General features: G+C 39.5%; 1 protein-coding gene across 3 annotated transcripts in view; it reads right to left on the minus strand.

Moving 5' to 3' along the window:
• hacl1 (2-hydroxyacyl-CoA lyase 1) overlaps positions 1 to 27,903 on the minus strand; it is a 108,595-nt gene that overhangs the window by 23,648 nt on the left and 57,044 nt on the right. For all 3 annotated transcript variants that reach the window (XR_012100007.1, XM_073054408.1, XM_073054407.1), the window contains exons 13-15: positions 14,814 to 14,968; positions 13,021 to 13,179; positions 5,154 to 5,261 (exon numbers count right to left, since the gene is read on the minus strand). Coding sequence is in view for 2 of the 3 variants with exons in the window: in XM_073054408.1 (XP_072910509.1) it covers positions 5,154 to 5,261; positions 13,021 to 13,179; positions 14,814 to 14,968 (422 nt within the window). In the remaining variant the exon portion in view is untranslated. The remainder of the gene's footprint in view (positions 1 to 5,153; positions 5,262 to 13,020; positions 13,180 to 14,813; positions 14,969 to 27,903) is intronic.

The following is a 27,903-nucleotide window of genomic DNA, read 5'->3' on the forward strand; positions in this document are numbered from 1 at the left end:
GGGAAATAATTTTGCCATATCTAGTCTGTTCATGCCTTTTAACATTCTGAATGTTTCTTTGAGATCCCCCCTCATTCTCCTGAACTCCAGGAAATACAGCCCAAAAGTTGCCAGATGTTCCTCATACAGTAACCCTTTCATTCCTGGAATCATTCTTGTGAATCTTCTCTGAACTTCTCCAATGTCAGTATATCCTTTATCCAATGTACACTATACCACAAGTGCGGTCTAACCAGCACTTTGTAAAGTAACCTACCCTTACAATGCGCCTTCACCACCTTTTCAACCTGTGATGCCACTTACAGGTAATTTTGTGCTTGAACCTGCAAGACCCTTGGTATAACTGTACTTCTTGTACTACCATTTATTGTTTTTCTCCTACCCCAACTTAACTTCCCAAATTGCACCATCTTGTGCTAATTACCAAACTTTCTATTTGATTTATAAGCAGCTTTAGCCTTAGACAACCTTCCTTGCTATCTACAAAACCACCAACTTGTTTTGTCATTCATAAACTTACTAATCATAGTTCTGGTTGTCTTATTTTAGGAAGAATGTGAAAGCTTTAGAGATGGTGTAGAGATTGACAAGGTTGCTGCCTGGACTAGAAGGCATTGTTAGGGAGTATTCAAGAGTTATGTCTATATAGCAGATATTAATTCAAACAAGAACCAATTTTCAGTTCTTGTTGTAAATTTAAGAAAGTTCAGGAGACTTGCAGTTAGGCTTCAGTCTTATTGTAAATTGCAAACAGTAAACTGAAGTTAAACTGGCCCAATGACTAAGAGGTTGTATATGCAACTGATAAATGTTAAGACAATGGGGTTGTGTTAATTGGCTTGCATCAAACCAGGCAACACTGCTAAGTTATTTACAACATTGTAACTCGAGTTCAAACTGGCAAGTCAAACAGATGTAATCACTTAACATATTAAACATGGCCACAGGTACAGGCGATCAATAATTTTTGTGTACTTATGATATTTATGTACAAAGCCCTGACAGCATTAATTTTGGGTGCCTGGTTCTCTGTTGTCAAAAGATTTTAGAATATTTATGTTAATTAGTTTCTTCGAAAGGCTTTTGAATCTTCAGAAGTGTCTTATCAATTACAATGTACTTCACTATACATCTCAAAGGAACCATTCGTCAACCAAAAGTATTGAAGTAAACAATGTTATTATATCTTTTGAAATTGCACTAAATCACCTACTGTTACCTTCAATCCTAAGGGTATAAAAATCAGATTCAGATTCAGTTTATTGTCATTTAGAAACCATAAATGCAATGCAGTTAAAAAATGAGACAATGTTCCTCCAGAATGATATCACAAAAGCATATGACAAAACAGACTACACCAGAAAATCTACATAACGTTTGGCAATCCCCAATCCAGAGTCCGGAGAGGCTGCTGCGTATTAATATCGTGCTACCGTCTTAGCGCGTTCCCCAGAAAGGCGCTCCAAATCCACCAGACAAACAAGACCAAAAACTAAAGCTACAAGACCTGCACAAAACCACATAGTTACAACAGTGCAAACAATAGCATAATTGATTACAAAAACAGACCAAGGGCACAGTAAAAATAGTCCAAAGATGTTAAAGGACTATAAGTTCAAAAGAAATCACCACACAGTTTCCACAAGTCCCCAGGGTCCCGACAGACGCCATCCCACGCCGGCGGCAGAAGGGAATACCCCCGCTATGGACTTCCACGGCGCCGCCCGACTCAGCCTTGCATACGCAGCAGACAATGAAAGCTCCGTCGATCCCAGCCTCGCAGACGCAGCACACACCGAAAGTGACCTGACTGCAGCGGACTCTGAGTCCGTCGAACCTCCGAGCCGACGACCGTCCCCTCCGGCACAGCTTCTCCGAGCACCATCCTCTGCCAAACATATTAAGACGGCCCCGCCAATGGCCATCAGCAACGCAACCCCGAGGACTGCGGGCCTGTTCTTCCCAGCAGAGTCCCGGAACCTCTCAGCAGCAGCAGCAACGAAGAAGGTCTTCCTTGAGATTTCCAGATGTTCCTCCGTGCTCCCACGTCCGTTTTCAATCGATTTTGATTGCGCACGGCACCCCACTTCACAAATAACAGATAATCAGCTCCGGAGTGGCCACTGCAAGCTGCGTCGTGCCGCCATCTTGGATCAAGATGTAATATATCTTTAGGTTTGGGAGCCTCTGCAAGTGTCTCCACAATGATGCCTGCTTTCTGTGATGAATAAAGTCTTCTATATCATCGCTTTCAGTTACTCTCCAGTGACTTTGATCACAGTCACAACAGGCATATAGGCTGAGCAAGCTAGGACTTTTCTCTTTGGAGCAGAGGATGAAAGACTTGATAGAGGTGAACAAGATGATAAGAGACATAGATAGAGTGGACAAACAGAGACTTATTCCCAGGGCGGAAATGGCTAATACAAGGGCACTGTTGATTGGAAGAAAATATAGAGGAATGTTAGAGACAATTCTTTTACAGAGAGTGGTTGGAGTGGGGAACATCCTGCTAGGGATGGTGGCAGAGGCATATACATTAGGAGCATTTAAGAAACTCTTGGATAGGCACATGGATGATAGAAAAATGAAGGACCACGTAGGAAGGAAGGGTTAGATTGATCTTAAAGTAGGAAAAAGGGCAGTGCAACATAATGGGTGAAAGGCCTGCACTGTGCTGAAATGTCCTATATCTTTTACATTCATATCCAAGAGTTAATATACATTCAGTGCCCACTTTATTAGGTATACCTACTCGTTAATGCAGATATCTAAACATCCAATCATGAGGCAGCAACACAATGCACAAAAGCATGCAGACATGGTGAAGAGGTTCAGTTGTTGTTCAGATCAAACATTACAATGGGAAAGAAGTGCAATCTAAATGACTTTGACTGTGGAATGATTGTTGGTACCAGATAGGTTGCATCTCAGAAACTGTTGATTTCCTGGAGTTCACACCCAACAGTCTCTGGAATTTACAGGGAATAGGGTGAAAAACAAAAAATAACCAGCGAGCGGCAGTCCTGTAGGCAAAAACACCTTGTTCATGACAGAAGTCAGAGGAGAATGGCCAGACCAGTTCAAAGTGACAGGAAGGCAACAGTAACTCAAATAACCATGTGTAACAACAGCTGTGCAGAAGAGCATATCTAAATGTGCAACATGTCAAACCTTTAAGTGGATGGATTTCAGCAGCAAAACAGCACACAGTGTTCCAGTCTTGTACCTAATGATGTGGCTACTGAGAGTATATCGCAAACAAGAATACAGGCACAGGGCCCCCCTAGGGTGCACCACTGATCACAGACTTCCATTCAGAAAAGCGCATTTCCATTTCTAGCCTCTGCATTCTATCACCAGGGCAATTTTGGATCCAATAAGCAAGCTCACCTTCGATCTATTTACCTTAACCTCTTGGGTCAGCCAACCATGTGGGACTTTGTAAACCATGATCAAACCTTGCCTTTCCAAATGTTCATAAGTACCATCCCTTAAAATGTTCTCCAGTAATTTCACTACCACTGACATAAGGCTAACCAAACTGCAGTTATATGGCCTATTCCTGCGGCCCTTCTTAAATTAAGGAACATTAGTTATCCTCCAAATTTCTGGCATTTAACCATGACTAATTAACATGCAAAAATCTCCTTTAGAGCCCAGCTATCTCATCCGTTGCTTCCCGTTGCAAACTGGAATAGATTTAATCAGGCCCTGCAGGTTTATCAACCCTCATATATCCCGTGATATTTAGCACCTCCTCTTTTTAACTGATCTGATTCAGATTATCTATATACCCTCCCTGAATTCACTATCTTTCAGGCTCTTCTTCTGAGATAATACAAATGAGTATTCATTTAAGACCTCACCTACATCATCTGGCTCCACACACATATTAACCCTTTATTTGCTAAGAGGAGCCATTCTTCATTTGCTAATCTCTTCAATTACTGGTCTGAGAAGAAAATTTTAAACTGTAAAATGCTCTTTTATAATGAGGCATACATAGGATTCATTCAAAGATCCAGCACAGTTTTGATTTTATTGGAAGAACTAACTTCCTTTTAAGAGAGCCCCACTTGTGAGTTGTTGTTTTACCTGCAAGTATTAGCTCCCCCTTAAGAGAGGCTCACCTGTGAGTAGTAGCTTTATTTGCAAGCATCATCTCCCAATCTACTTTTCTAGGTCCTCTCCTACACTGTTGAGATCTGCCTTCCCCCAAATTCAATTTCCTAACTTGAGGGCCAATTATATTCCTTTACCTAGCTAACTTGAAACATAAAGAATTGTAGTCACTGTTTCCAAAGAGCTCTCCCACCACATGCCACCTGCCTGATTTTATATCCCCAAGTTTGAGTACTGACCTGTTCTTGGTAGGACTCTCTACGTATTGCATTGAAATGTTTTTTGGTCATTCTTAACAAGGAAGTGTTGAGAACACTCATCAGGTTAGGCAGCATCTGAGGAAAGACAGCCAGTTAACAATTCAGGTCCAGAACCCTTCATCAGAAGATTGTAACTTGGTTTCTCTTTCCACACGTGCTGTCTGATCAGCTGAGTACTTCCAGCATTTTCTGCATTTTATTTTATTAAAGGGGAATAGAATAGCTAGCTTTCTGACTGCGAATGTGATATGCTTTTGTTCCCCCCTCCCCCCAATACTTTCTTAAAAATAAACTGGCTATTTATAGACAATCACATATAAGTGATATAAAAGATGTGTGCAGTAAAATACAAGACTTCATTATGGATTTGCACAATTAAAATAATAAAATGAGATCATTAGCAAATGAAAAAACATTTCCCTCCATAACGCACCCCACCCCCAACCAGTAACTTGGGATGAAACTCAGGTTTCGCAGCCAAGAATCCACAAGATACCAGTTTCTAATTAACTTCAGAAATGTGGTGCTACATTTGGCATAGAGCAAGCAGATGTACCTCTGTTTCATTAAGTTTGACAGACTAGTCAATTAAATCTTGAGTGTCGAGAAGGGCTTGTTGTACAGCAGCCAGTTGTAGGTCTTGGCAGAAATCTAATCAGTTCCAGATACAGCTTTATGCTTTCAAAAGGAAGCTCTAAGATTTTACACTTTATTACAAACATCAAGAGATTTATTAACCACCCCCCAAAAAAAACTGTCATTACTCACACAATTGAAGGCTCACCCAATTCTGCCATCTGTTTCCAGGAGCACTCATCCATTCCACAATAAATTCCATTGTTGTTCACTACAATGATTATTATTGGCAGATTATATCTAAAATAAAGCAAATGGTTAATGCTAATCAGAACATCCTTTTAATATACAACAATCCAACTGTCAGTCATAATCAACAAGACTGCAAAGCAAATTTTAAAATGGTCAAGATAGCAACTGCACAGCACAGTTTCACCAGAGTGATAGCAGAGATTTAGAGCTTAAATATGACAGCTCATAAAAGATGCTTTGTATATCATAGAATTTATAAAATTGTGGCTTAACAGGAGGTATTCAATTCAATCTGGTGAGATCCAAAACTTGCCAATTCAAGAGTGATAGTAGGAACTACATATAAGCAGTGGAAATTTGAAACTTTCTTCAAAAAGGTTTAGAAATTTTCAAGACTGGTAACAATGAACTTTCTTAGTTAGCTATTTAAGATACAAAGGATACTTCTGTAACTGAAGATAGAGTCATGGAGTTATACAGCATGGAAACAGGTCTTCTGGCCCAAATAGTCCATGCCGCCAAGATGTCCATTCAAGATACAGTAGTCCCATTTCCCAGCATCTGGCCCATAATGTTCAGATCTTTCCAATTCATATACCTGCACAATTGTCTTTTGAAAGTTGTGTTTGTACCTGCAGGAAAATGGGGCTTAATAATCCACAAAATTGACCTAGGCAAATTGCCGACGATAAATTCTTTTGGTATGAAGAGATCAGATCATCGATTGTGATTTCCAAAGGTGACTACAAAAGCTGAAAAATCAGAGCAAGAGGATGACATGACTCAGGAGAAAGCTGCACAAACATTGAATCACCATGGTTAGTTAACCAACCCATTAAAAGTAGCTAATAAGCAGAAGCTTCACGTGGGTAGACTGCTACTAGTGGAGTGCTATGGTGGTCAGTTCTCAGGCCTCCATTATTTATATTCTACTTTAGCAAATTAAATTAAATGATTGAATGCATTATGGTCGAATATACATACACAAAGATAGGTGGCTAAGCAAAATTTGAAGTCAACTGGAAGTATACAGAAGGGAAGTAGGTGGACTAAATAAGTAGGCAAAAATTGTGATGGTATTGGGTTCACAAAGTTTTAGACTCAAAGACCTTAAGTCTATCCAATATAAATAGCTATGAGCACGCCCACTATAGGGAGACTATCCTGTAACTGCAAAGAGTAGTTTACTTCTCTGTATATTCTCTTCGGCAAGTTTTGCTGCCAATATCCACTATTTGAGTAGTGGGACCCCTCTCCCTACCTCTCCCTCTCCCTTCCAGCTACCAAAATAGTTTAAAACACAATTCATTAGTTTTCTGTGATACACTTTTAAATCCACACATTCTCAAAAGACATTTAAGACTCAGAATTTCAATCCTAAACATTTCTGAATTCTCACAGAGCATTTCTATCTCAGCTTGAATCACTAAATCATTATCTTGAATCTTAAACAATTATAAAACATTTCCAAATTACAACCAGTTTCTAAAACACAAACCATTTCTAAAAGAAAGCACAAAGCTCAAAAACCCAAAGTAAAGATTTCTTAAATGCAAAGGATTTCCAAAAACACAGGTACAATGCCTATAAATTAAAAAGATATAGTGTAAATTCCGGTGTATAAGCCGAGAATTTGGCCCTAAATTTTGGTCCTAAAATTAGGGGGTCGGCTTATACAGAAGGTGCCAACTTTGGAAAAACGAATACATGGAAGACAGGTCGTATTTACTGGCTGTTATTGAGTCAAATGTGTTCCACTGTCGACACATGAATTCTTTGAATGGTTTGTTTAAACTCACATCTCGTGGCTGGAGCACGGATGTCAAGCTACTGAGGATGACTGCAATGTCTGTATTTTCAGCTTTCAATGCTGCTTTTGTGTCTCACCTGACAAGTGCGCTTTGAACATGTCCCAGACAAGTAGCGACTTTTCCTTCCTGAAACCTTTGGGACGTCGATGCCACACCTCTTTAGCCCACTTCAAGCAACCCGCTTCATCCATCCAGTAGCGTTCTTGAACGTAAACAACAACACCCCGTAGGAATTTTCTGAGCAATCTTTGTTTTTTGCCTCAACGTCTATTCATAAATCGGGTGCACCAACTTCACGTAGCTTTGAAATTTTCGCTGACCTCACGGTGTTTTCCCTCCTATTTCAATGCTTGAACTCAAATCATTTCTCTGGTAACAATGTATCCAGACGATCGCTGGTGATCCACTTTTTCTTCCAGTTCTGGCCACTGGCATGTTTTCCTGCAGTTTGTACATTTCATCTATGGCATTTCCCTCAGCGTGTCCTCTGCCTTTCTCCACTCTCTCTCTCTCTCTCTCGTTTACACTAAACTTCTTAGCAGCTGCAGAATTATTCGTTCCTTTAGCAAAATCAACAACCTTCAGCTTGAAGCCAGCATCATATCACATTCGTTTTAATCTTTTGTACATGGTGGTCGCAAACTCAATACTGAGTACACGTACTGATCCCGCTACCCCGTGTTATGTTTTAACGAGATTACGATGGGCATTAAATAGTTTCACGGGGGTTACATTTTAGAGGATTCTTTTACTTTGGAAACCTAATCCAATATTTCCCTCCCTGATTTATTTATTAAGAATTCGCTTATAACGCTCTACAATGTGTAGGCCTGTTTTCTTAACAGGTACTGGTACACAAAATTTCCAGGCTCCGGATCCAGCAAAGCTGAGTACTGATGTGAGATCTTGTGATCTTTTCTGGTTAAATCAAAAACCTCTACAAAAGGGGTCGGCTTATACAAAGGTAACATGAAAAAGTCACTTTTTTAACCTTGAAAATGGGGGATCGGCTTATACTCTGGGTTAGCTTGTACACCGGAATTTACAATACCACAACTCAGACAATGAATTGCCCAATGCAGAAACCGAAGCTGGAGGAAGGGATTCTCATTCACTCCATGTTTCTTCCCATGATTCTTCATGATATTTCTCACCCCGTTCCTAATAAACTTCAACTGCTCTTTCTTTTTTCTCCGATTTGGGTGACTTAACACACATATGACAATTCCTCAGATATCCTTTTAAAACAAATAATCTAAAAGCAGTTTTTTGGAGATGAAGATTTGTAAAACTAATTTCTGGGTACATAAACATTTCAACTATATACACAGTTATTGATATGCTAAATAATATTCTCCATATGTTCTGCAAACTTCCTTGAACTAAGTAACTTAAGAGTCAGCTTGTCTGTTTGAAACAACCTATTGTTCATACTGCATCTTGAGCAATAATAAACCAGGTGCAGTGAGTTAGTACCTGCTTCTGCACAGACTGAGCATCTGCAAAATACAGAGCTTGTATGAAAAGTTGTTTTAACTTCAAGCTGATAACTATTTTCCATTTCCATTTTAAGAATTGAAGACGGACTTCCATCCATGACCAGATACATCTGTATTTGATCTTAGAAGTGATAGTTGTGTTTAGAAAGCAAGCTTAGCAAAAAAACAAGAAGTAAATGTCCATCAAAAACATTGCCAGGTGGAGAACTGAACTATAAGGTCGCCCACTTTATAGTAAATATACAAAAGTAGAATAACAATTAAATAACGGGAGACTGCAGAATACTGTTACGCAGAGGGATCTGGATGTCATCTGTTCAGGAGTCTTTCCACAATTTTACAGAGGCAAGAGTAACAATGTACTTTTATGGAGGAGAGGAGGTAGTGCACAGGAAGATTCACTGGACTGATCTCTGTGATGAAGTAATTGTCTAATTAGGATAGGACAAACAGATTAGAATTGAAGTTTAGAAGAGTGTAGTCAATAGCTTGACAAGGTGGATGGTGAGAAGAGGTTACTTCACATGGGGATTCTTGATTGAGGGAGAATAGATTCAAAAACGGACTTCAGGCATAGATCAGGAGAACTTCCCACACCCCACCCCCAGAGGGTTGTAAACCATTAGAATTTTCTATATGGAGATTGAACCATGTTCAAGGCCTAAAAGAGACAAAAAGTAATAGAACACTACAGCACAGAAAAAGGCCATTCAGCCTATCAAGTCAGTGCCAAACTATTAACCTGCCTAGTCCCACTGACCTGCATCCAGGCAATAAGCCCTTCCATTATGTACCTATCCAAAAATATCTTAAACATTGACATCAAACCTGCATCTACCACATCCGCTGGCAGCTCATTCCACATTCCCACCACTCTCTGGGTGAAGTAGCTCCCCCTCATGTTCTCCTTAAACATTTCAGCTTTCATTTTTAACCCATGACCTCCAGTTCTAGTCTCACCTATCCCCAATGGAAAAAGCTTGCTTGCATATGTCTTATCTATACCACTTATAATTTTGTATACCTCTATCAAATCTCCTCTTATTCTCCGATGATCAAGGGAATAAAGTCCCTTTCAACCTTTCCTTATAACTCAGATCATCGAGTCCTATCAACATCCTTGTATATCTTCTCTGCACTCTTTCAATCTTACAGACATCTTTCCTGTAGGCAGGTGACCAAAACTGCACACAATACTCCAAATTAGGTCTCACCAACATCTTAGGGAACTAACTTACAGAATTTTGCTCTAGAGAATAATCAAAAGTTATAGGGTACAGGAAGGAAAGTGAAGCTGAGGCCAAGATCAGATCAGCTATGATTTGATAGCAGGGAAGACTTGAGGGGGAACAGGGTCTTCACTTGTGAAAACATCTCCTCCACAATCTCCATTAGCACAGGAGCACCACAGGGATGTGTGCTTGGCCCCTGCTCTACTCACTTTACACCTATGACTGTGCAGCTAAGTACAGCTCCAGCACCATAAGCAAGCCCGCTAATGACACCACTGTTGTGGGCTGTATCAAAGGTGGTGTTGAATCAGCATACAGGAGGGAGACTGAAAATTTGGCTGAGTGGTGTAATAAATAAAACCTGTCACTCAATGTTAATAGGACCAAGGAACTGATTGTAGACTTCAGGAGAGGAAAACCTGAGGCCCATGAGCCAGTAATCACCAGAGCATCAGAGATGGACAGGGTCAGTAACCTTAAATTCTTGGGTGTCACTATATCAGAGGACCTATCCTTGTCCCATCATATAAATATTATTGCAAAGGAAGCATGACAGTGCCTCTACTTCTTCAGGAGTCTAAGGAGATAAGACATGTTTTCAAAAACCTTGGCAAACTTCTATAGGTGTGTGGTGGAAAATGTGTTGACTGGCTTCATTATGGCCTGGTATGGGAACACCAATGCCTTTGAGCAGAAATTTTGTCTGTTTTTTTGCATGCAGTAAATGTAGCACCGCTGCTTTATAAGTCTTGCATACATGAGATGAAAAGTAATCTACTGTATGAGAAAATAATTTGGTAATTCACTACATTTTCTCCCCCAGAAGTTTCATGTGCTGACTGTGACTTATTATTCTTCATTATTCACTTCATAAGCAAGGCTTTACCTGAGTTAGCTGACTTCACACGGATTTGTAAAAGACATGACAAAATGAGTATTAGTCCAGCAGCCTAGATCAAGGTGAAGAGGCACTAAGAAGTGCAATAAGGGACAAAGGTTCACCAGTCTGATTCCTGGAATATAGGGCTGCTGTCCAGAGGGAGGTTCGGTTATCTAGGTCTGTATTCAGCACAAATTAGAAAAATAAGAGAAGATCTCAATGAAATGTACAGTAGAAACTTCCAACAGGGCCTGACAGGCCAGATACAGGGAGGATGAGACATCTAGAAATAGGGGCAATGTCTCAGGATATTGGGTCAGACTCTTCACTCAATTGTGTGAACCTATGGAATTATCCATCACAGAAAGTGGTGGTGGCCAATTATTACAGAAGGATGTATCAAAAGGCAGAGGAAAAGAGTAAGAAATTTGATGTTGAGAATAGAGGATCAGACATGTTTGGACTGAATAAGCAATAAATCTCAAATAGCCACTCTGACTCATAGAAAAGTAGAAAACCTTTGGCCCACAAAGTTGTGTCGAACATGTCTCAACCTTAGAATTTACTAGGCTTACCCATAGTCCTCTATTTTTCTAAGCCCCATGTACCTATCCAAAAGTCTCTTAAAAGACCCTATCGTATCTGCCCCCACTACCGTTGCCAGCAGCCCATTCCCTGCACTCACCGCTCTCTGAGTAAAAAACTTACCCCTGACATCTCCTCTGTACGTACTCCCCAGCACCTTAAACCTGTGTCCTCTTGTCACAACCATTTCAGCCCTGGGAAAAAGCCTCTGACTACCCACACGATCGATGGCTATCATCTTATACACCTCTATCAGGTCAGCTCTCATCCTCCGTCGCTCCAAGGAGAAAAGGCCGAGTTCACTCAACCTATTCTCATAAGGCATGTTCCCCAATCCAGGCAACATCCTTGTAAATCTCCTCTGCACCCTTTCTATGGCTTCCACATCCTTCCTGTAGTGAGGCAACCAGAAGTAAGCACAGTACTCCAAGTGAGGTCTGATCAGGGTCCTATATAGCTGTAACATTACCTCTCAGCTCCTAAATTCAATTCCATGATTGATGAAGGCCAACACACCAAATGCCTTCTTAACCACAGAGTCAACCTGCGCAGCTGCTTTGAGCTGCTATGGACTTGGACCCTGATTTTTGTTTTGTTTATGTTAGTAAGATAATGATTGATTCCTGCTGAAGCAATGTGAGAAAGCAAAATCACTTAACAATGTCGGACAGAGTTTTCAGAAAGATCAGGACCAATTAAAATACATTCAAGTAAATAAAATGCCTAAGTGTAGACACAAAGTTAAAAATACACATTGAAAATCAAATAGTTAAAAAGGCCCTGCCATTCCGATAACCTGATTATATATCCCTGAAGCACACTGCATCCTCCAAACAAACCACACTGCCACTTAACTTAAAAATGTAGGTTACTTCCCATATCTCAGGAGCCACCTTCCAATGAAAGCAGACAATGATATTCACTGAATGTCCTCAAATGTGCTAACACAGCCTTCAGTTGTCTGAAGATCAAGACTTCAAGCCTGGCAGGAAGTTCACAAACTACCAGGCAGCTATGATCCCTGCCCTGAAATGTACCCTGAGGTATGCTCTGAAATATGGATAACCTACAACAGATACCACAAAGCACTGGAGAGATACCATCAATGCTATCTCTGCAAAATCTTCCAAATCCAAAGAAAGGATAAGGGAACCAGTGTTAGCATCCTCTCCCAGGACCACCTCCAGCATTGAGGTTCCAATTAAACTAAATGGCTCCAACAGGCAGGTCATATCATTCATTTTAACTGCCACTTAGTGAGAAATATGTGTGTGGACAAAGAAAACTCTTCAAGGATGTAGTCAATGCCTCCTTGAGAAAGAGTGGAAATCCCTGGTCCAAAGAAAAAGGAGTGGCATTGAAAACCTCAAATCCACTGATCAGAAGCACAAGGAACCACTGCAACAGTGGCAGAAGGGGCACTTCCCAAGCTCCTCACCCACACACTCCACCAAGCACTTCTCTCTCCTCTGTGGTTCCCACACTGGCCTCATCAGCCACAGAAACAGTGTCCTGAAATGGATACACCAGAGAGAAACTGAAGAAATTACCATAGTCTCACCACTTGAAAATCCACCATGATGTTGCACAATCATTATTTATGAATTCATGGCATTTTAATTTTAAACTTTATCATTTTTAATGTTACCATTTTAATTTTTCTTTGAACCTCCAGCCTTGAGTTTTCACAATTGATAAATATTGAAAACGTAAATAATCTCTTTCTCAACACCAGCACTGATACATACACAACAATACAAAAGATCGTTTCTTTCATATGCTCCATGTTAAATACATTACCTGCACATGGTCTCCACTTCCATCCCAGAAAACCCAAATGCACTGTCTCCTTCAATACAGACAACACGTTGACGTGGAGTCTGATCTTTGGCAATCAACGCTGCAGCTATGGCAAAACCTAGGCCTACCCCCATGGTACCAAAAGTGCCAGCATCCAACCTAAAAGAAAAGGCAGCAGATGGAATTTTGCACAGTTTTAATGGCAACAACACAAATTAGATACGTGCTGAAAAGCAACAACATTATAAAGAAATTGTACAGCAGTACTGGAACAACAGTTCAACATCTCAAACCTGCTTTCCCTTTCAATCAGATTATTACTCATCTTTATCATGTCTCCACTCTTGGTTCCACATCCTGCAAGAATTGTTAATCTCAAATTTATAATCACAATTTGAATTAGCATCTAACACTTTCTGTGGTTTTTCTACCACTTTTATGTGGGATTTCGTTAAGGGCTTGTTCACCAGTGTCCTTTGATCCCTTTGCTTTCCCATCTTGATCACCTTCATATTTTCTAAGATGCTAAAAGTGGTTTGATTTTTTTGACCTGAGTATATCTCATTTGCATCTTTGTTAAAATGCATTTAATTTCCAGTCTTGTTTCTTGAATTATGCTGCAATATTTGTCAATATTTGCTCCTTCACACACCTTCACAGTTTGGTATAATTGATGAGTGGCAAATAACCTCCAAACTGCACAATGCTTCCCAAACGTCAGCGCATGCCGGTTAAATTACTGGACCAGCAACTAGAGTATTGGACTACCGAGAGATACAAATTAAATTAAATGAGGAATTCAAAATAAAGTCTGTTCTTCATCACAATACTCATTAAGCTATCAGATGGTTGTAAACTACTTCATGAATGTTCTTCAAGAAAGAAAATCCACAGGCCTTCCCTAGTATGGTCTACATGTAAATCCAGGCCCAGCCAGTGTGGTTGATCCTGTCAGCCTCCACAGTTTAAAGGTAATTAGGGATGGTTAATAAACGCAGGTCTGTTCATCAGCATCCACATCTAGTGAACAAATCATTTTTGAATGTCATACCCTTGGACTGGGATTGTATTCTCTGTTTGCAAAGAGTACGCCACAGGAGAGAAGGACAAATAATATGTCCTTTCTCAAGGAGTTCAGAGCAAAAGACCATAAGACATAGGAGAAGAATTAGCCCATTTGGATCCTCAAGTTTGCCCATCATGGCTGATTTATTATCCCTCTAAACCCTATTCCCATAATCTTTGATTCCCTTACTAATCAAGAATCGATCAACCTCTGCTTTAAAAATACATAATAACTTGGCTTTCACAGCTGAAAAATTATAAATGAAATTGTTTCTTCAACTGGTGTGAACTGAAATCATTATTTCCATTATATTCCAGTTTTCAGATGTTCAGCAAACACTGTACTTGGTGTTTAGGTTAACATTTCTTGTAGCATCCATTTAATCACATCAATTCCCTATCTCCTTTAAGTATTAATTAGTTGAAAATCAAAAGTCATCAGAGAATGTATCTCCAAGAATGTGACAAGAAATGCATTTTGGTAGCTGCAACCCAAGTGTGAGTGAATGTGTGCACCCAGCATAGTATTTCTATGCATGACAACATCTTTTGAGAATATGTAAAACTTCTTGGATACAATCATTTGCATTCTTTGAAACTTCCTTTAATGTGAAACATTGGGACAAAATATTGGGAGTTTTGTAGAGGTACAAAAGTTAAATTAAATATTCTGCAACTTTTTGAAGTTTTCTATTAAGTAACCTTGATATTATTATAATGGTAATTACCTATGCCTTGGCAAGTAGTTAGGGAGGATGGTACGGCCAATGTCCATGGTGTTGGCACCCTCAGAAACGATAATACAATCTTTTGTCAGCAGTGGTTGAATGGTGTGGAAAACAGTGTAGTAGTTCATAGGCAGAGAGTCCTTTACTGCCATTGCCTAGTAAGGAAAAGTTAGAATGTATTAAGTACAATCACATATGGAGTGAGATTTTAAAAATTGCCAAATTAATCAAGGCATGAAACTAAAGTATGGTAAACATGGATAGATTTCAAGAAAATTGGCAAGTTCAAAGTTTAAAGTAAATTTATTATCAAAGTATGTATAATGTTACCATACACTATCTTGAAATTCATTTTCTTGCAGGCATTTACAGGAAAAAATACAATTGAATTTTACAAAAATCTACATATAAACAGACAAGGACTAACACGCAACCAATGTGCAAAAGAAGACAAATAGCAAATAAAAATAATACTCAGAACATGAGCAGTAAAGAAAAAGTGAGTCTACAGGTTATAGATATAATCAGATGAGAGAAGCGGTAGATGAAGTTATCCATGCCATTTCAGGGGCCTGATGATTATAGGATAATAACTGTTCCTGAACCTGGTGATGTGGGATCTAAGGCTTCTATACTTTCTGCCCAATGTTAGTCCAGAGAGCAGGGCACGGACTGGACAGTGGAGATCCTTGACAACAGATGCTGCTTTCTTGTAGTAGTCCTCCATATAAATGGACTCAATGGTGGGGTAGGCTTTGTTGTGTTGGACTGAGTTGTATGCACCACTTACTGTAGCATTTTTGATCCCTGGGCTGTGATGTAACCAGTTAGGGTACTCTTCACTGTGCATCTATAGAACTTTTCAGAAAGTCTGTGATAACACTTGTGTGCTGGTCCCAGCGCAGATCCTCCGACATAACACCAAGGTAATGAAAGCTATTGACCCTCTAAACCTTTGATCCCCCGATGAGAACTGGATCATGGACCTATGGCTTCTTCCTCCTGTAGTTGATAATCAGCTCTTCAATTCTGTTGATGTTGTGTGAGAAGTTGTAGTTATTGCATCACTCAACCATATCTTCAATCTCCCTCCCTGATTCAGCCAACAACAGCAGTGTCATCAGCAAAGTTAAATACAGTGTTGGAGTTGTACTTAGCTACACCATCATAAGTTTAAAGCATGGGGATAAGCATACAGCATTATGGTGAATGTGGAGCTGATGTTGTTGCCAATCAGTACTAACTGGGGTCTGCCAGTTAGGAAACTGAGGACCCACTTGTACTGAAACCCAGGTCTCAGAGCATAGTAATGTGTTTCAAGGAGATGTTAGTGTTGAATGCTGAGCTGTAGTCAATGAAAAGCAACCTGACATAGGCATCTTCATTGTCCAGGTGCCCATGAGCTGAGGGAAGAACCAATGAAATGGCATCTGCTGTTGACCTGTTGTCATGGTAGGCAAATTGGAACAGGTTCAGGTCACTCCTTAGGCAGGAGTTGATATGTTTTGTGACCAACCTCTCATTACAGTGGACGTATGCAAGTGCTACTGACGATAGTCATTGGAGCAGGTTACCACATTCTTCTTGGGCACCAGTATAATTGACGGCAACTTGAAGCAGATAGGTACCTCAGGCTGCCGAAGTGAGAGGTTGAAGATGTATGTAAGCACTCTAGGCACTTGACTAACACAGGTTTTCAGTACTCGGCCAAGTATGCCACCTGGGCCAGATGCTTACCATGGATGCACCCTACTGACGGATACTCTCACAACAGTCTCAGAGACTGAGATCACAGATCCTCCAAATCCAAAGAAAGGATAAGAGAACCAGTGTTAGCATGCTCTACCAGGCTGATACTTCCAGCACTGAGGTTCCAATTAAATTAGCTGGCTCCATTAGGCATTGTTCATTTAAACTGCCATATGGCGAGAGAGTTGGGCATGTACAAAAAAAAACTCCTCAAGGGTGCAGTCAAAGCCTCCTTGAGAAAGAAGGGGAATACCTGGTCCAAAGAGTATGTGGTGAAGCTTTAAAAAGACATAGATATATAGATGCACAAATATTTAAAGGTGGTAGAATAAGCAGAGAAAAGAGTTTGAAAATGCTGAAGAGATGCCAAGTTCTTATGAACTCCTATGAAACACTGATTCAACCACAGATACTGTGTCCATTTCCAGACACAATTTTTAAAAAGTGTCTAGCCTTGGAAGGGATGGACAAAGGATTTGTCAGAATGGTCCCAGAGATGACTTATGTAGGCAGGATGAAAAAGCTGGAGCTTTTCTCCTTACAGCAGAGGTAATGTGATCAGAAAATAAATTGTCTCAATAAAGATTTTTCCATTAGTTGAAGGTGGAAAACAAGGAGGCAGATTTAAGGTGAGATGAAGAAACATTCTTTCTCACAGCAGATACTTGTAATTTAACATTTCCTGTCTCAAAGATCATGGAAGTAGAATCAATAGCAGTTTTTCCAAACAAAATGCAATAAGTATATGAAAGGAATGGAAAGGGCGAGGGAACAAAACCAACTGCACTAATATTCAAAACAGTATGGCCACTCTCCATACTTCAACAAATCTATATTTTGTTATGGTAAAAAGCTTCTCTGTGGGTCAATGTAAAATGATGAAATGAATATTATTAGCATGACAAATATAGTGGCAGCACTCAATAAACTTAGAAAGCTTATCCATTTAAGTGTTATTAAATCATTTAAACACTCAACTTCACATTGAGCAGGTGCTACATTGTCAAAGAAACTACCTCTCAGCTGAAACTGCTGTCCTTACTGTTAACGGTTTGTTCTCTGGCCAAAATTCCAACAATCCAACAGTCAAGAAAAATGTGAAAAATGGCAAAGTATTTTTATCTTCATATGAAGTCAGTATACTACAGATTCAATATCCATCAAGTAATCTTGAGAAAATGCTGTGGAGAATGCAAAATTTGTATTCTTTCCAAGAGCGCAAGCTTGAATCAGTTGGCTACCTGAGAACATGGGGTAGAAACATTTTGGGTTCAAGTAATAAATCATAAGACCCAAGTTATTCTGAACTGACATTTAATCATACTTGTGTGATGATCTTAAACCAAGGTCTCAACACTTGTTCAAGTTTTGAAATGCTGGAGAAGGTAGAACCTCGTAGGACTTCAGCACTGAATCTGGGGGATGTGAGATCACTACTAATTAGACGGATCACACTTGGGCAGTACCAGGACCAGCACTAACAGACTCAATAAGGGGTGCGGAGGTATTTACTAGTTTTGTGCTGGAGGATTTAATTAGACTGGCAGGAGGTGAGGAACCTGAGCACAGACAGGGAAGGAGAAACATCAAAATAAATGAAAGACGGAAAAGTAGAACCAAATATGGAAAAGCAGAGAAAACAAAGACAAGTGGCACTTAGGGCCTTTGTGCAGATAAAAAGCAAAGAGGACTACCGCAATTATGTTAAAATCATAAGTGTAATGGCATTATGCCTCAGTGCCCGGAATGCTTGCAGTACAATAAATGAAATAACACACTGATTGATACTATAATGGAGACGTGGCTACAAGATAACCAAGGATGGGAAATTAACTTGTAGGAATATTTAATATTTAGGGAGGACAGGCTAAAAGAAAAAAAGTGAGATTATGATGTTAAAATGCAATGGTGAAGATGGGTTTTGGCTTAGAATATCAAAATGTGGAATTTGTATGGGTAAGAAACTCCAAATGACAGAAGAGGTTAGTGGATGTTGTCCATAAGTTCCTAAAGAGCACTGTTAACGTAGGAAGTGGAAGTAAACAGAAAACTAGAGAAATACACAAATACAGTACAACAGTAACAGTGAGTAACTATAATCTAGTAAATGACTGGTCAAATCAATTCAGAAATAATGCTGTGAAGGATAAATTCCTAGGATGTACCTTCAATTCAATCAACAAGAATCAAAGCCTGGATCTCTCTGCAATTGGATAGATTCTTCACAGTTAATACAGACTAATGACAACATCTCCTCCTTGCTGATAATCAACACAGGCACATCTCAAAAATGCTCATTTAGGCCACTGCTCTACTTTCTCTACACTCATGACTGTGTGCCTAGGCACTGCTCAAATGTCATCTACACATTGACCGAGGACTTTAGTGTTGGTGGCAATGAGGAGGCACAAAGTGTGAAATTGACTGTCTAGTTAAGTGGTGACTCAACGGTAACAAGACCTATAAACTGATTGTGAACTTCAGGAAGGGGTAGTTGGGAGATGTTTGTTTCCGGTTTGTATGTGCACCATATCGATGCACTCAGGACAAATGCACCAGCAGCTATTCTTCATGAGGATTTTGCAGAGATATGGTTTTTATTTTATTTTGAGAAACAACATGGTAACTGCCTCATCTAGCTTAACAAGCCCACACTACCAATTAATCCCATTTGACCAATTAAACTCCTAACATGTACGGGAGTGAACTAGAGCATCTGGAAGAAACCCATGCAGCTATGGTAAGAACATACAAAATCCTTGCAGGCAGCGATAGAACTGAACCCAGGTCCCTGGCACCATAATGCCATTATGCTAACTGCTATGCTACAGTGCTGTTCTACCAAAGATTCTAGCAGATGTACCACGCATAACATTCTGACTTGTTCCATCACCGTCTTGTATAGAGGTGCTGATGAACAGAATCATTTGAGGGTTCAAAGGGTTGTAGACTCACCCAGCTCTGTCACTATCTTCATAAGATAGTGCCTCAAGAAAGTGATGTTCATCATTAAGGACCCTTGCCATCCCAGACATGTCCTCTTATTAATTACTACCTTCAGGGAGGCGGTACAAGAGCCTGAAGACCCACACTTATTATTTAAGAATCAGAAACAGAATCAGATTTAATATCACTGGCATAAGTCATGAAATTTGTTAACTTCATGGCAACAGTAGTGTAATACGTGATAAATATAGCGAAAAAACTGTTACGTTAAGTATCTGTATGTCTATTAAATAGTGAAGTTGAAATAAGTAGTAGAAAACAACAGAAATGAAAAAGTAGTGAGCTAGTGTCATAGGTTCAACGTCCATTTGGAAATCAGATGGTAGAGGGGAAGAAGCTGTTCCTGAATCACCAAGTGTGTGATTCTGTATCTCCTTCCGGACAGTAACAGTGTGAAGAGGTCATGTCCTGAGCAGTGGGAATCCTTAATGATGGACACCACCTTCCTAAGGCACTGCTCCTTGAAGATGTCTTGGATGCTACGGGGGCTGGTACCCATGATAGAAATGACTAATTTTACAAGTTTCTGCAACTTATTTCGATCTTGTGCAGTAGCCATGCCCCCCTTGCCATACCAGATGATGATGCATCCAGTCAGAATGCTCTCCATGGTACATCTGTAGTAGTCTCTTGAGTGTTTCATTTGACAAACCAAATCTCCTCAAACTCCCAATGAAATGTAGCAGCTGCCTTGCCTTTTTTATAGCTGCATCAATATGTTGCATCCAGGTTAATTCCTCGGAGATATTGAGACTAGGAACTGGAAACTGCTCACTCTCTCCACTTCTGATTCCTCTATGAGGATTGGTATGTGTTCCTTCGTCTTACTCTTCCTGACGTCCACAATCAGCTGTTTGGTCTTGCTGATGTTGAGTGCAAGGTTGTTGATGTGACATCACTCAACTAGCTGGTATACCTCGCTCCTGTTCGCCCTTTCATCACCATCTGAAATTCTGCCCATAATGGTTGCATCATCAGCAAATTTATAGATGCTGTTTGAACTATAGGGTGTAAAGAGAGTAGAGCAGTGGGCTAAGCACACATCTCTGTGGAGTGCCAGTGTTAATCGTCAGCGAGGTGGAGATGTTATTTCCAATCCCCACAGACTGTGGTCTTCCGGTTAGGAAGTCGAAGATCCAGTTGCAGAGGCCCAGGTTCTGCAGCTTTTGTTTCAGGACGGGAACAGCATCTTCCCCTCTACTATCAGATTTCTGAATGGTCCTTGAACCCATAAGCATACATCACTATTCCTCTTTGCACAATTTATTTGTAATTGTAAACTTATGCTATTTGTTATGCCCACACTGTACTGCTACCACAAAACAAATTTCATGACTAATGTTGGTGACAGAAAACCTGATTCTGAATGTTTAGATCAATACAGCTTAACTGGAGACAGATTGTCCTAGACTACAATGAGAAAGAAAAAAATAACAATCTTCTTATGCTTCCTTAGGGAAGAATAACCTTGGTATGATAGAATTCTTAGTTCGGATGGAGAATACAAGAGTAAATTTAGAAACTAGACTCCTGAATCTATAGTTGTGAAAGATCCAGAGAATTTAATGAGTTGACACTGTATGGGAAGTTGAAAATATTAAAATATACAAGTGAATGACACTTCAGGCCACAGGTCTGGCAGCATCTCTAGAAAGAGAAGCTGTTAAAATGTCAGGTCTGTACCCTTTATCACATAAAAAGAGAAAACTGCTTAGTCAAGGTAAAGGAGAAGGTGGGGTGATGTGAAGAAACAAAGGGTATTTCACTAATAGGGCAAAATAATGCAAAATAATAAGTAAAATCAGCCTAAGTTTCTTCGAGTTAATTGTGCATAGTCTGGCCTACTGGGATATTTTTATTCCAGATTACCAGCTTCAGCAGCTGTTTCAAAATTCAGTCATTCATTCCTGTCTGGTTCAAAAATAAATCAGGAAAACAACTCAACTATAGCTTAAGAAGGGCATTAGCAATAGTATTAGATCTATGGAGCAGGCTAAAAAATGGCCAGAAAAAATAATCAGTATGGATTGGGAGTATTTTGCAATTCATCAAAGAAGAACCTAAAGCTTGTAGGAAGGGTTGGATGAGAGATGAACAGAGTACAAGAGTAATCTTACACAGAAAATAAAACCTGATTGTTAAAGCTTCTGTAAATATGTGAATGCCTGTGGAGGAAAATGTAGGTGCAAATTATGATTGGGAGCAAAAACGTAGCAGAACAATTCAACAAACACTTGATCTAACACGAGTGGACATAGTTTTAAAGTGCTTGGAAGTAGGTACAGAGAGGATGTCAGGGGTATGTTTTTCACACAGAGAGTGGTGGGTGCGTGGAGTGTACTGCCAGTGATGGTGGTGGAGCCTCTTAGGTACGTGGAGCTTAGAAAAATAGAGGGCTGTGCAGTAGGGAAATTCTAGGCAGTTTCTAGAATAAGTTACATGGTTGGCATAACATTGTGGGCCAAAAGGCCTGTAACGTGCTGTAGATGTCTATGTTCTAGGCTCTATCTTCACAATGGAGGGTACAAATAATCTCTTAAATACATTAGGAACAGGATAGAGCAAGGAATTAAAGGAATTTAGTGTGAGTAAAGCAATAATGATGGACAAATCAATTCAGTAGAAGGCTGACAAATCCCCAAGCCCTGTTAATTTACAACCCAGAATACTAAAGAACATGGCCGTAGAAAAAGTGAATGCATTGGTGGTCATCTCATTGTTTTTTTTATCCTAATACAGTTTCTACAGATTAGAGGATAGCAGATTTAATTTATAAAAGGAGAAGAGAAAATATGGGGAATATAGTGAATTACAAATTAGTTAATCTAATAAGAAAATGTTGGAATAAACTATAAATATACAATAATACACTATAATATAATATACTGTACAATAACAGAAAGCTTGGAAAACTTTAATGGGATTGCACAAAGAATAAACTTAGAGTTGTGCAACACTCATGTAACTCTTCTTTTTTTCCAAAACAACTCATTTTTACAGCTTTCTCTGGCAGCTTGTTCCGTATACCCAAGTTACTCCTCAGGTCACAACTATATTTTTCTCTCCTCGCTTTAAATCTACACCCTATAGTTATCAGATTCTCCGACTCTGGGAAAAAGACTGACCATGCAACTTACCTACTCCCTTGTATATACTGCTACAAGGTCATCATTCAGCCTCCATTTATCCTGATAAAAAAGTCCTGGTCTATTCAGACTCATGATTGAGTTAAATAGGGCTACTCCTGCTCCTATTTCTATGCTGCAGGTGGACATTGTAGAGACTACAGACTAGTTAATCCACTATGCCAGATCCTATTATAAAGGAGATTATAATTTGTGTTCCACAATGGAAAGTTCTGAAATAGAACAAAAAAAAAGTCCAGTGAAAATGGATAGTGATGGATGATAGGATGATGCTGAAATCCAGTTTATTAATGACCATCAGTGAAAAGTATGCCACCGTGATCTGGTCTGATCTCCATACAAATATGTAATTCTACCTGACATAGCTGATAATGTCCTAACATCATTTCAGACTGGATAATACAAATCAGCGGTGCTCATATTACAAAACAAATTTAGAAAAACACTTTAAAACTTCCATGAATTTTCAGAAGGGCTGCATTTTCAATCAAAGGTCTAAATTCAATTTCAGTATCCGTGATCAGTGCACATTATGGGATCATGTCACGGATACCATAAACATATAAATATTTCTGAGCGTTAATAAAGTACATTATAAATACAAAAGGGTTCTCTTTTCTGATACTTAGATGGTTACATTAATTACTTGTACAAATAATTTTGTTTTACTACAAACAGTAACCAAATGGGATGTTACATGATTCACAGATTAATGACTGTTCTAATTATCCAACAGTGAAAATCAAAACCTATCACAAAGCTGTTCCCATCTGGATTACTAAATTAGATAGAACAATGCAGAAGGCTGATTAAAAGAAAGCAGGTCATTACCTCAGACTTAATCCTGTATCATTACTTATTTCTAAACAGCTAGAACTAAGATGGAAAACCTGATAGGTTTTTCAGATTAGCTGTGTTTTGTAACATTTTCATCTTTATAAAATTTTTGACACATCATTCTTTTATAGATCAAATTACTAACCCAAATATGATTTTGCTGTTTTATATGAATCTTACTTCTTTATGGAAACTGGAAATGTGTAAAGAGGGAGTTGCTTCAGCATAACAGGGCCTTAGGTAGGAGGCAGTTTAGTACCTTTTGAGAGGAGCCATGGATATCTTGTTTGCAAAGATTGCAAGAGGCACTGCAATTTTAGACCATATGATTCAAAGGCACAAACTGCATAGGCTGATGCAATATAGTGAATTCTCCAGTGTTTTAGCTGCACAAATGAAATACTCATCAGAAACCAATAACTCTGACCATATTTTGGAGACTCAGACTCAAGTAGACAAGTTGAAAGGAATCATGGTCTAAAATATTGATTTGGTAGCACAAAGAGGAGGAAAAAGTAGAATTGTTGATTGACTAAACTGGTAATTTAGTAGATTCTTCAGTCAGAGTTAAAACCACCAGCAGAAACCTAGCAAGAACAATGTGCATGAAAAACTTCCAGCTGGCCATTATTATTATGACTGTAGCAATTGTTTCATTCACATCACTGTTTTGGCAGCTTGTGGTGGTCTCTCATGGCCAACCTGCAAAAAGAAATAGGAACTAAAGTCTGATTAGTCAGAGAGAAAATCTGGACAAATACATTTTAATCACTGTACGAGTATTTCATTAGATTTAAGTGTAATAGTTCATCTCCTCAGCCTCAGCATTGAAAGGCTTTAGTTTCTGCTTGCCTTATTTCAGGCATTTTTATACTTTTCACATATTAATTGAAGGAGTTGCTACATTAAAACTGAAAGACAAATCTATATTTTATTTAGTCACTGTGAATTAAAAATTGTAACATTCTTTAAATAGTGTATTTTGCGTCAATGTGTAGCAGAGATTTCCATATTGTTACTATCCTTTTAGATTAACACTGAGAAAATAGAGATTTGTTCTTTTTCCATGCAGATTTGTTCTCTTTCTTCCTGCAAAATCTTGAATTATCTGGGTGGAAATGGCTAAACATTAAAAAAAGATTGGGGCAGTGAATCTGTGGAATTCATCGCCACATAGAGCTGTGGAGACCAAGTCATTGGGTTGCTGATTAGTGAGGATGTCAAAGGTTCCAGGGAGAAGGCAAGAGTATGGGATTGAGAGGTATAATAAATCAGCCATGACAAAACTGTGAAATAGAATGGCTTAATTCTGCTCCTATGTCTTATGGTCTTACATCTAATATTTCATATTCCGAATATATAAACAAAAAAAATCGCAAAATAATTGTCAGAACTTCTTGCCAAAATCATCATAAACAAATAAGCAAAATTTGCAACATCTTTGATATTAAGACCAGAAGACATAGGAGCAGAATTAGGCCATCTGGCCCATTGAATCTACTTTGCCACTCAATCATGGCCAATCCTTTTCTCTTCTCCTCCTCAACCGCAGTTCCTGGTCTTCTCCTCGTAACCTTTGATGCCATATCCAATCAAGAACCTATCAATCTCTGCCTTAAATACACCCAACGACCTGGCCTCCACAGCTGCGTGTGGCAATAAATTCCACAAATTCACCACCCTTTGGCTAAAGAAGTTTCTCTGCATCTCTGTTTTGAAAGGGTGCCCCTCCATCCTGAGGCTGTGCCCTCTTGCCCTAAATTCCCCCACCATGGGAAACATCCTTTCCACATCTAATCTGTCTAAGCCTTCCAACATTCGAAAGGTTTCAATAAGATCTCCGCTCATCCTTCTGAATTCCAGCGAGTACAGACCCAGAGCCATCAAACGTTCCTCGTATAATAACCCTTTCATTCCTGGAATCGTCCTTGTAAAACTCCTCTGGAACCTCTCCAATACCAGCACATCTTTTCTAAAATGAGGGACCAAAACTGTTCACAATACTCAAGGTGAGGCCTCACCAGCGCCTTATAAAGCCTCAGCATCACTTCCTTGCTCTTGTATTCTAGACCTCTTGAAATGAATGCTAACATGGCATTTGCCTTCCTTATCACCGACTCAACCTGCAAGTTAACCTTCAGGGTGTTCTGCACAAGGACTCCCAAGTCCTTCTGTATCTCAGATTCCTGGATTTTCTCCCCATTAAGAAAATAGTCTGCACATTCATTTCTACTACCAAAGTGCATGACCATTCATCTTCCAACATTGTATTTCATTTACCACTTTCTTGCACATTCTCCTAATCCATCTAAATCCCTCTGCATCCTACTTGTTTCCTCAACACTACCTGCCCCACCACCAATCTTTGTACCATCTGCAAACTTGGCAACAAACTTTCCATCATCTAAATCATTTACATGCAGCATAAAAAGAAGTGGTCCCAACACCGACCCCTGTGGAACACCACTAGTTACTGGCAGCCAACTTGAGCTCTTAACTTGGTAAGCAGCCTCATGTGTGGCACTTTGTCAAAAGCCTTGTGAAAATCCAGATACACAGCATTCACTGCATCCCCTCTGTTTATCCTACTTGTGATCTCCTCAAAAAATTCCAACAGGTTTGTCAGGCAGAATTTTCTCTGAAGGAAACCATGTTGACTTTGTTCTATCTTGTCCTGTGTAACCAAGTACTCCATCACCTCATCCTCAACAATTGACTCTAACATGTTCCTAGCTGCTAAGGTCAGGCTAAATGGTCTATAATTTCCTTTCTGTTACCTTCCTCCTTTCTTAAAGAATGGAGTGACATGCCAGAATCCAATGATTTTTAAAAGATTATTTCTAATGGCACCACAATCTCTAATGCTACCTCTTTCAGAACCCTAGGGTGCAGTTCATCTTGTCCAGGTGACTTACATACCTTTAGGTCTTTCAGCTTTTTGAGCACCTTCTCTCTTGTAACAGTAACTGCACCCACTTCTCTTCCTTCACACACAACATCAGGCATACTGCTAGTGTCTTCCACAGTAAAGACTGATGCAAAATACTCATTTAATTCATCAGCCATCTCCTTGTCCCCTGTTATTATTTCTCCTACCTCATTTTCTAGTGGTTCTATATCCACTTGCATTTTTCTTTTATTTTGAACATACTTGAAAATACTTTTACTATCCATTTTGATATTATTTGTTAGCTTGCTTTCGTATTTCATCTTTTCCCTTCTAATGGATTTTTTAGTTGCTCTCTGTAGGTTTTTAAAAATTTCCCAATCCTCTATCTTCCCACTAAGTTTTGAAACATAGAAAACCTACAGCATAATACAGGCCTTTCAGCCCACAAAGTTGTGCCGAACATGTCCATACCTTAGAAATTACTAGGCTTACCCATAGCCCTCTATTTTTCTAAGCTCCATGTACCTATCCAAAAGTCTCTTTTAAGACCCTATCGTATCTGCCTCCACCACCGTTGCCGGCAGCCCATTCCACGCAATCACCACTCCCTCTGTAAAAGACATACCCTTGACATCTCCTCTGTACCTACTCTCAAGCACCTTAAACCTGTGCCCTCTTGTGGCAGCCATTTCAGCCCTAGGAAAATGCCTCTGACTATCCACATGATCAATGCCTCTCATCATCTTATAGACCTCTTTGCTTTGTTGTATGCCCTTTCTTTTGCTTTTACAATAGCTTTGACTTCCTTTGTCAGTCATGACTGTATTATTTTACCATTTGAGTATTTCTTCATTTATGGAATACACACGACCTGCACCTTCCTCATTTTTTCCCAGAAACGCGCGTCATTGCTGCTCTGCTGACATCCCTGCCAACAGCTCCTTCCAATTTACTTTGGTCAACTCCTCTCTTATACTGCTGTAATTTCTCTTACTCCACTGAAATACTGCTACATCAGACTTTTTCCCTATCAAATTTCAAGTTGAACTCAATCATATTGTGATCACTGGTTCCTAAGGGTTCTTTTACCTTAAGCTCCCTAATCGCCTCCAGTTCATTACATAACACCCAATCCAGTATAGCTGATCCCCTAGTAGGCTCAATGACAAACTGCTCTAAAAAGACATCTCATAGGTACTCAACAAACTCACTCTCTTGAGATCCATTACCAACTGGATTTTCCCAATCGACCTGCATGTTAAAATCTCCCATGACTAGCATAACATTGCCCTTTTTCCTCGCCTTTTCTATTTCCTGTTGTAGCCAGTGGTCCACCTCCCAGCGACTGTTGGGAGGCCTACATAAAACTGCCATCAACGTCCTTTTACCCTCGCAGTTTCTTAACTCAACCCATAAGGATTCAACATCTTCCAATCCTATGTCACATCTTTCTACTGATTTG

Source organism: Hemitrygon akajei, chromosome 8 (assembly GCF_048418815.1).
Source record: "Hemitrygon akajei chromosome 8, sHemAka1.3, whole genome shotgun sequence".
Taxonomy (NCBI): domain Eukaryota; kingdom Metazoa; phylum Chordata; class Chondrichthyes; order Myliobatiformes; family Dasyatidae; genus Hemitrygon; species Hemitrygon akajei.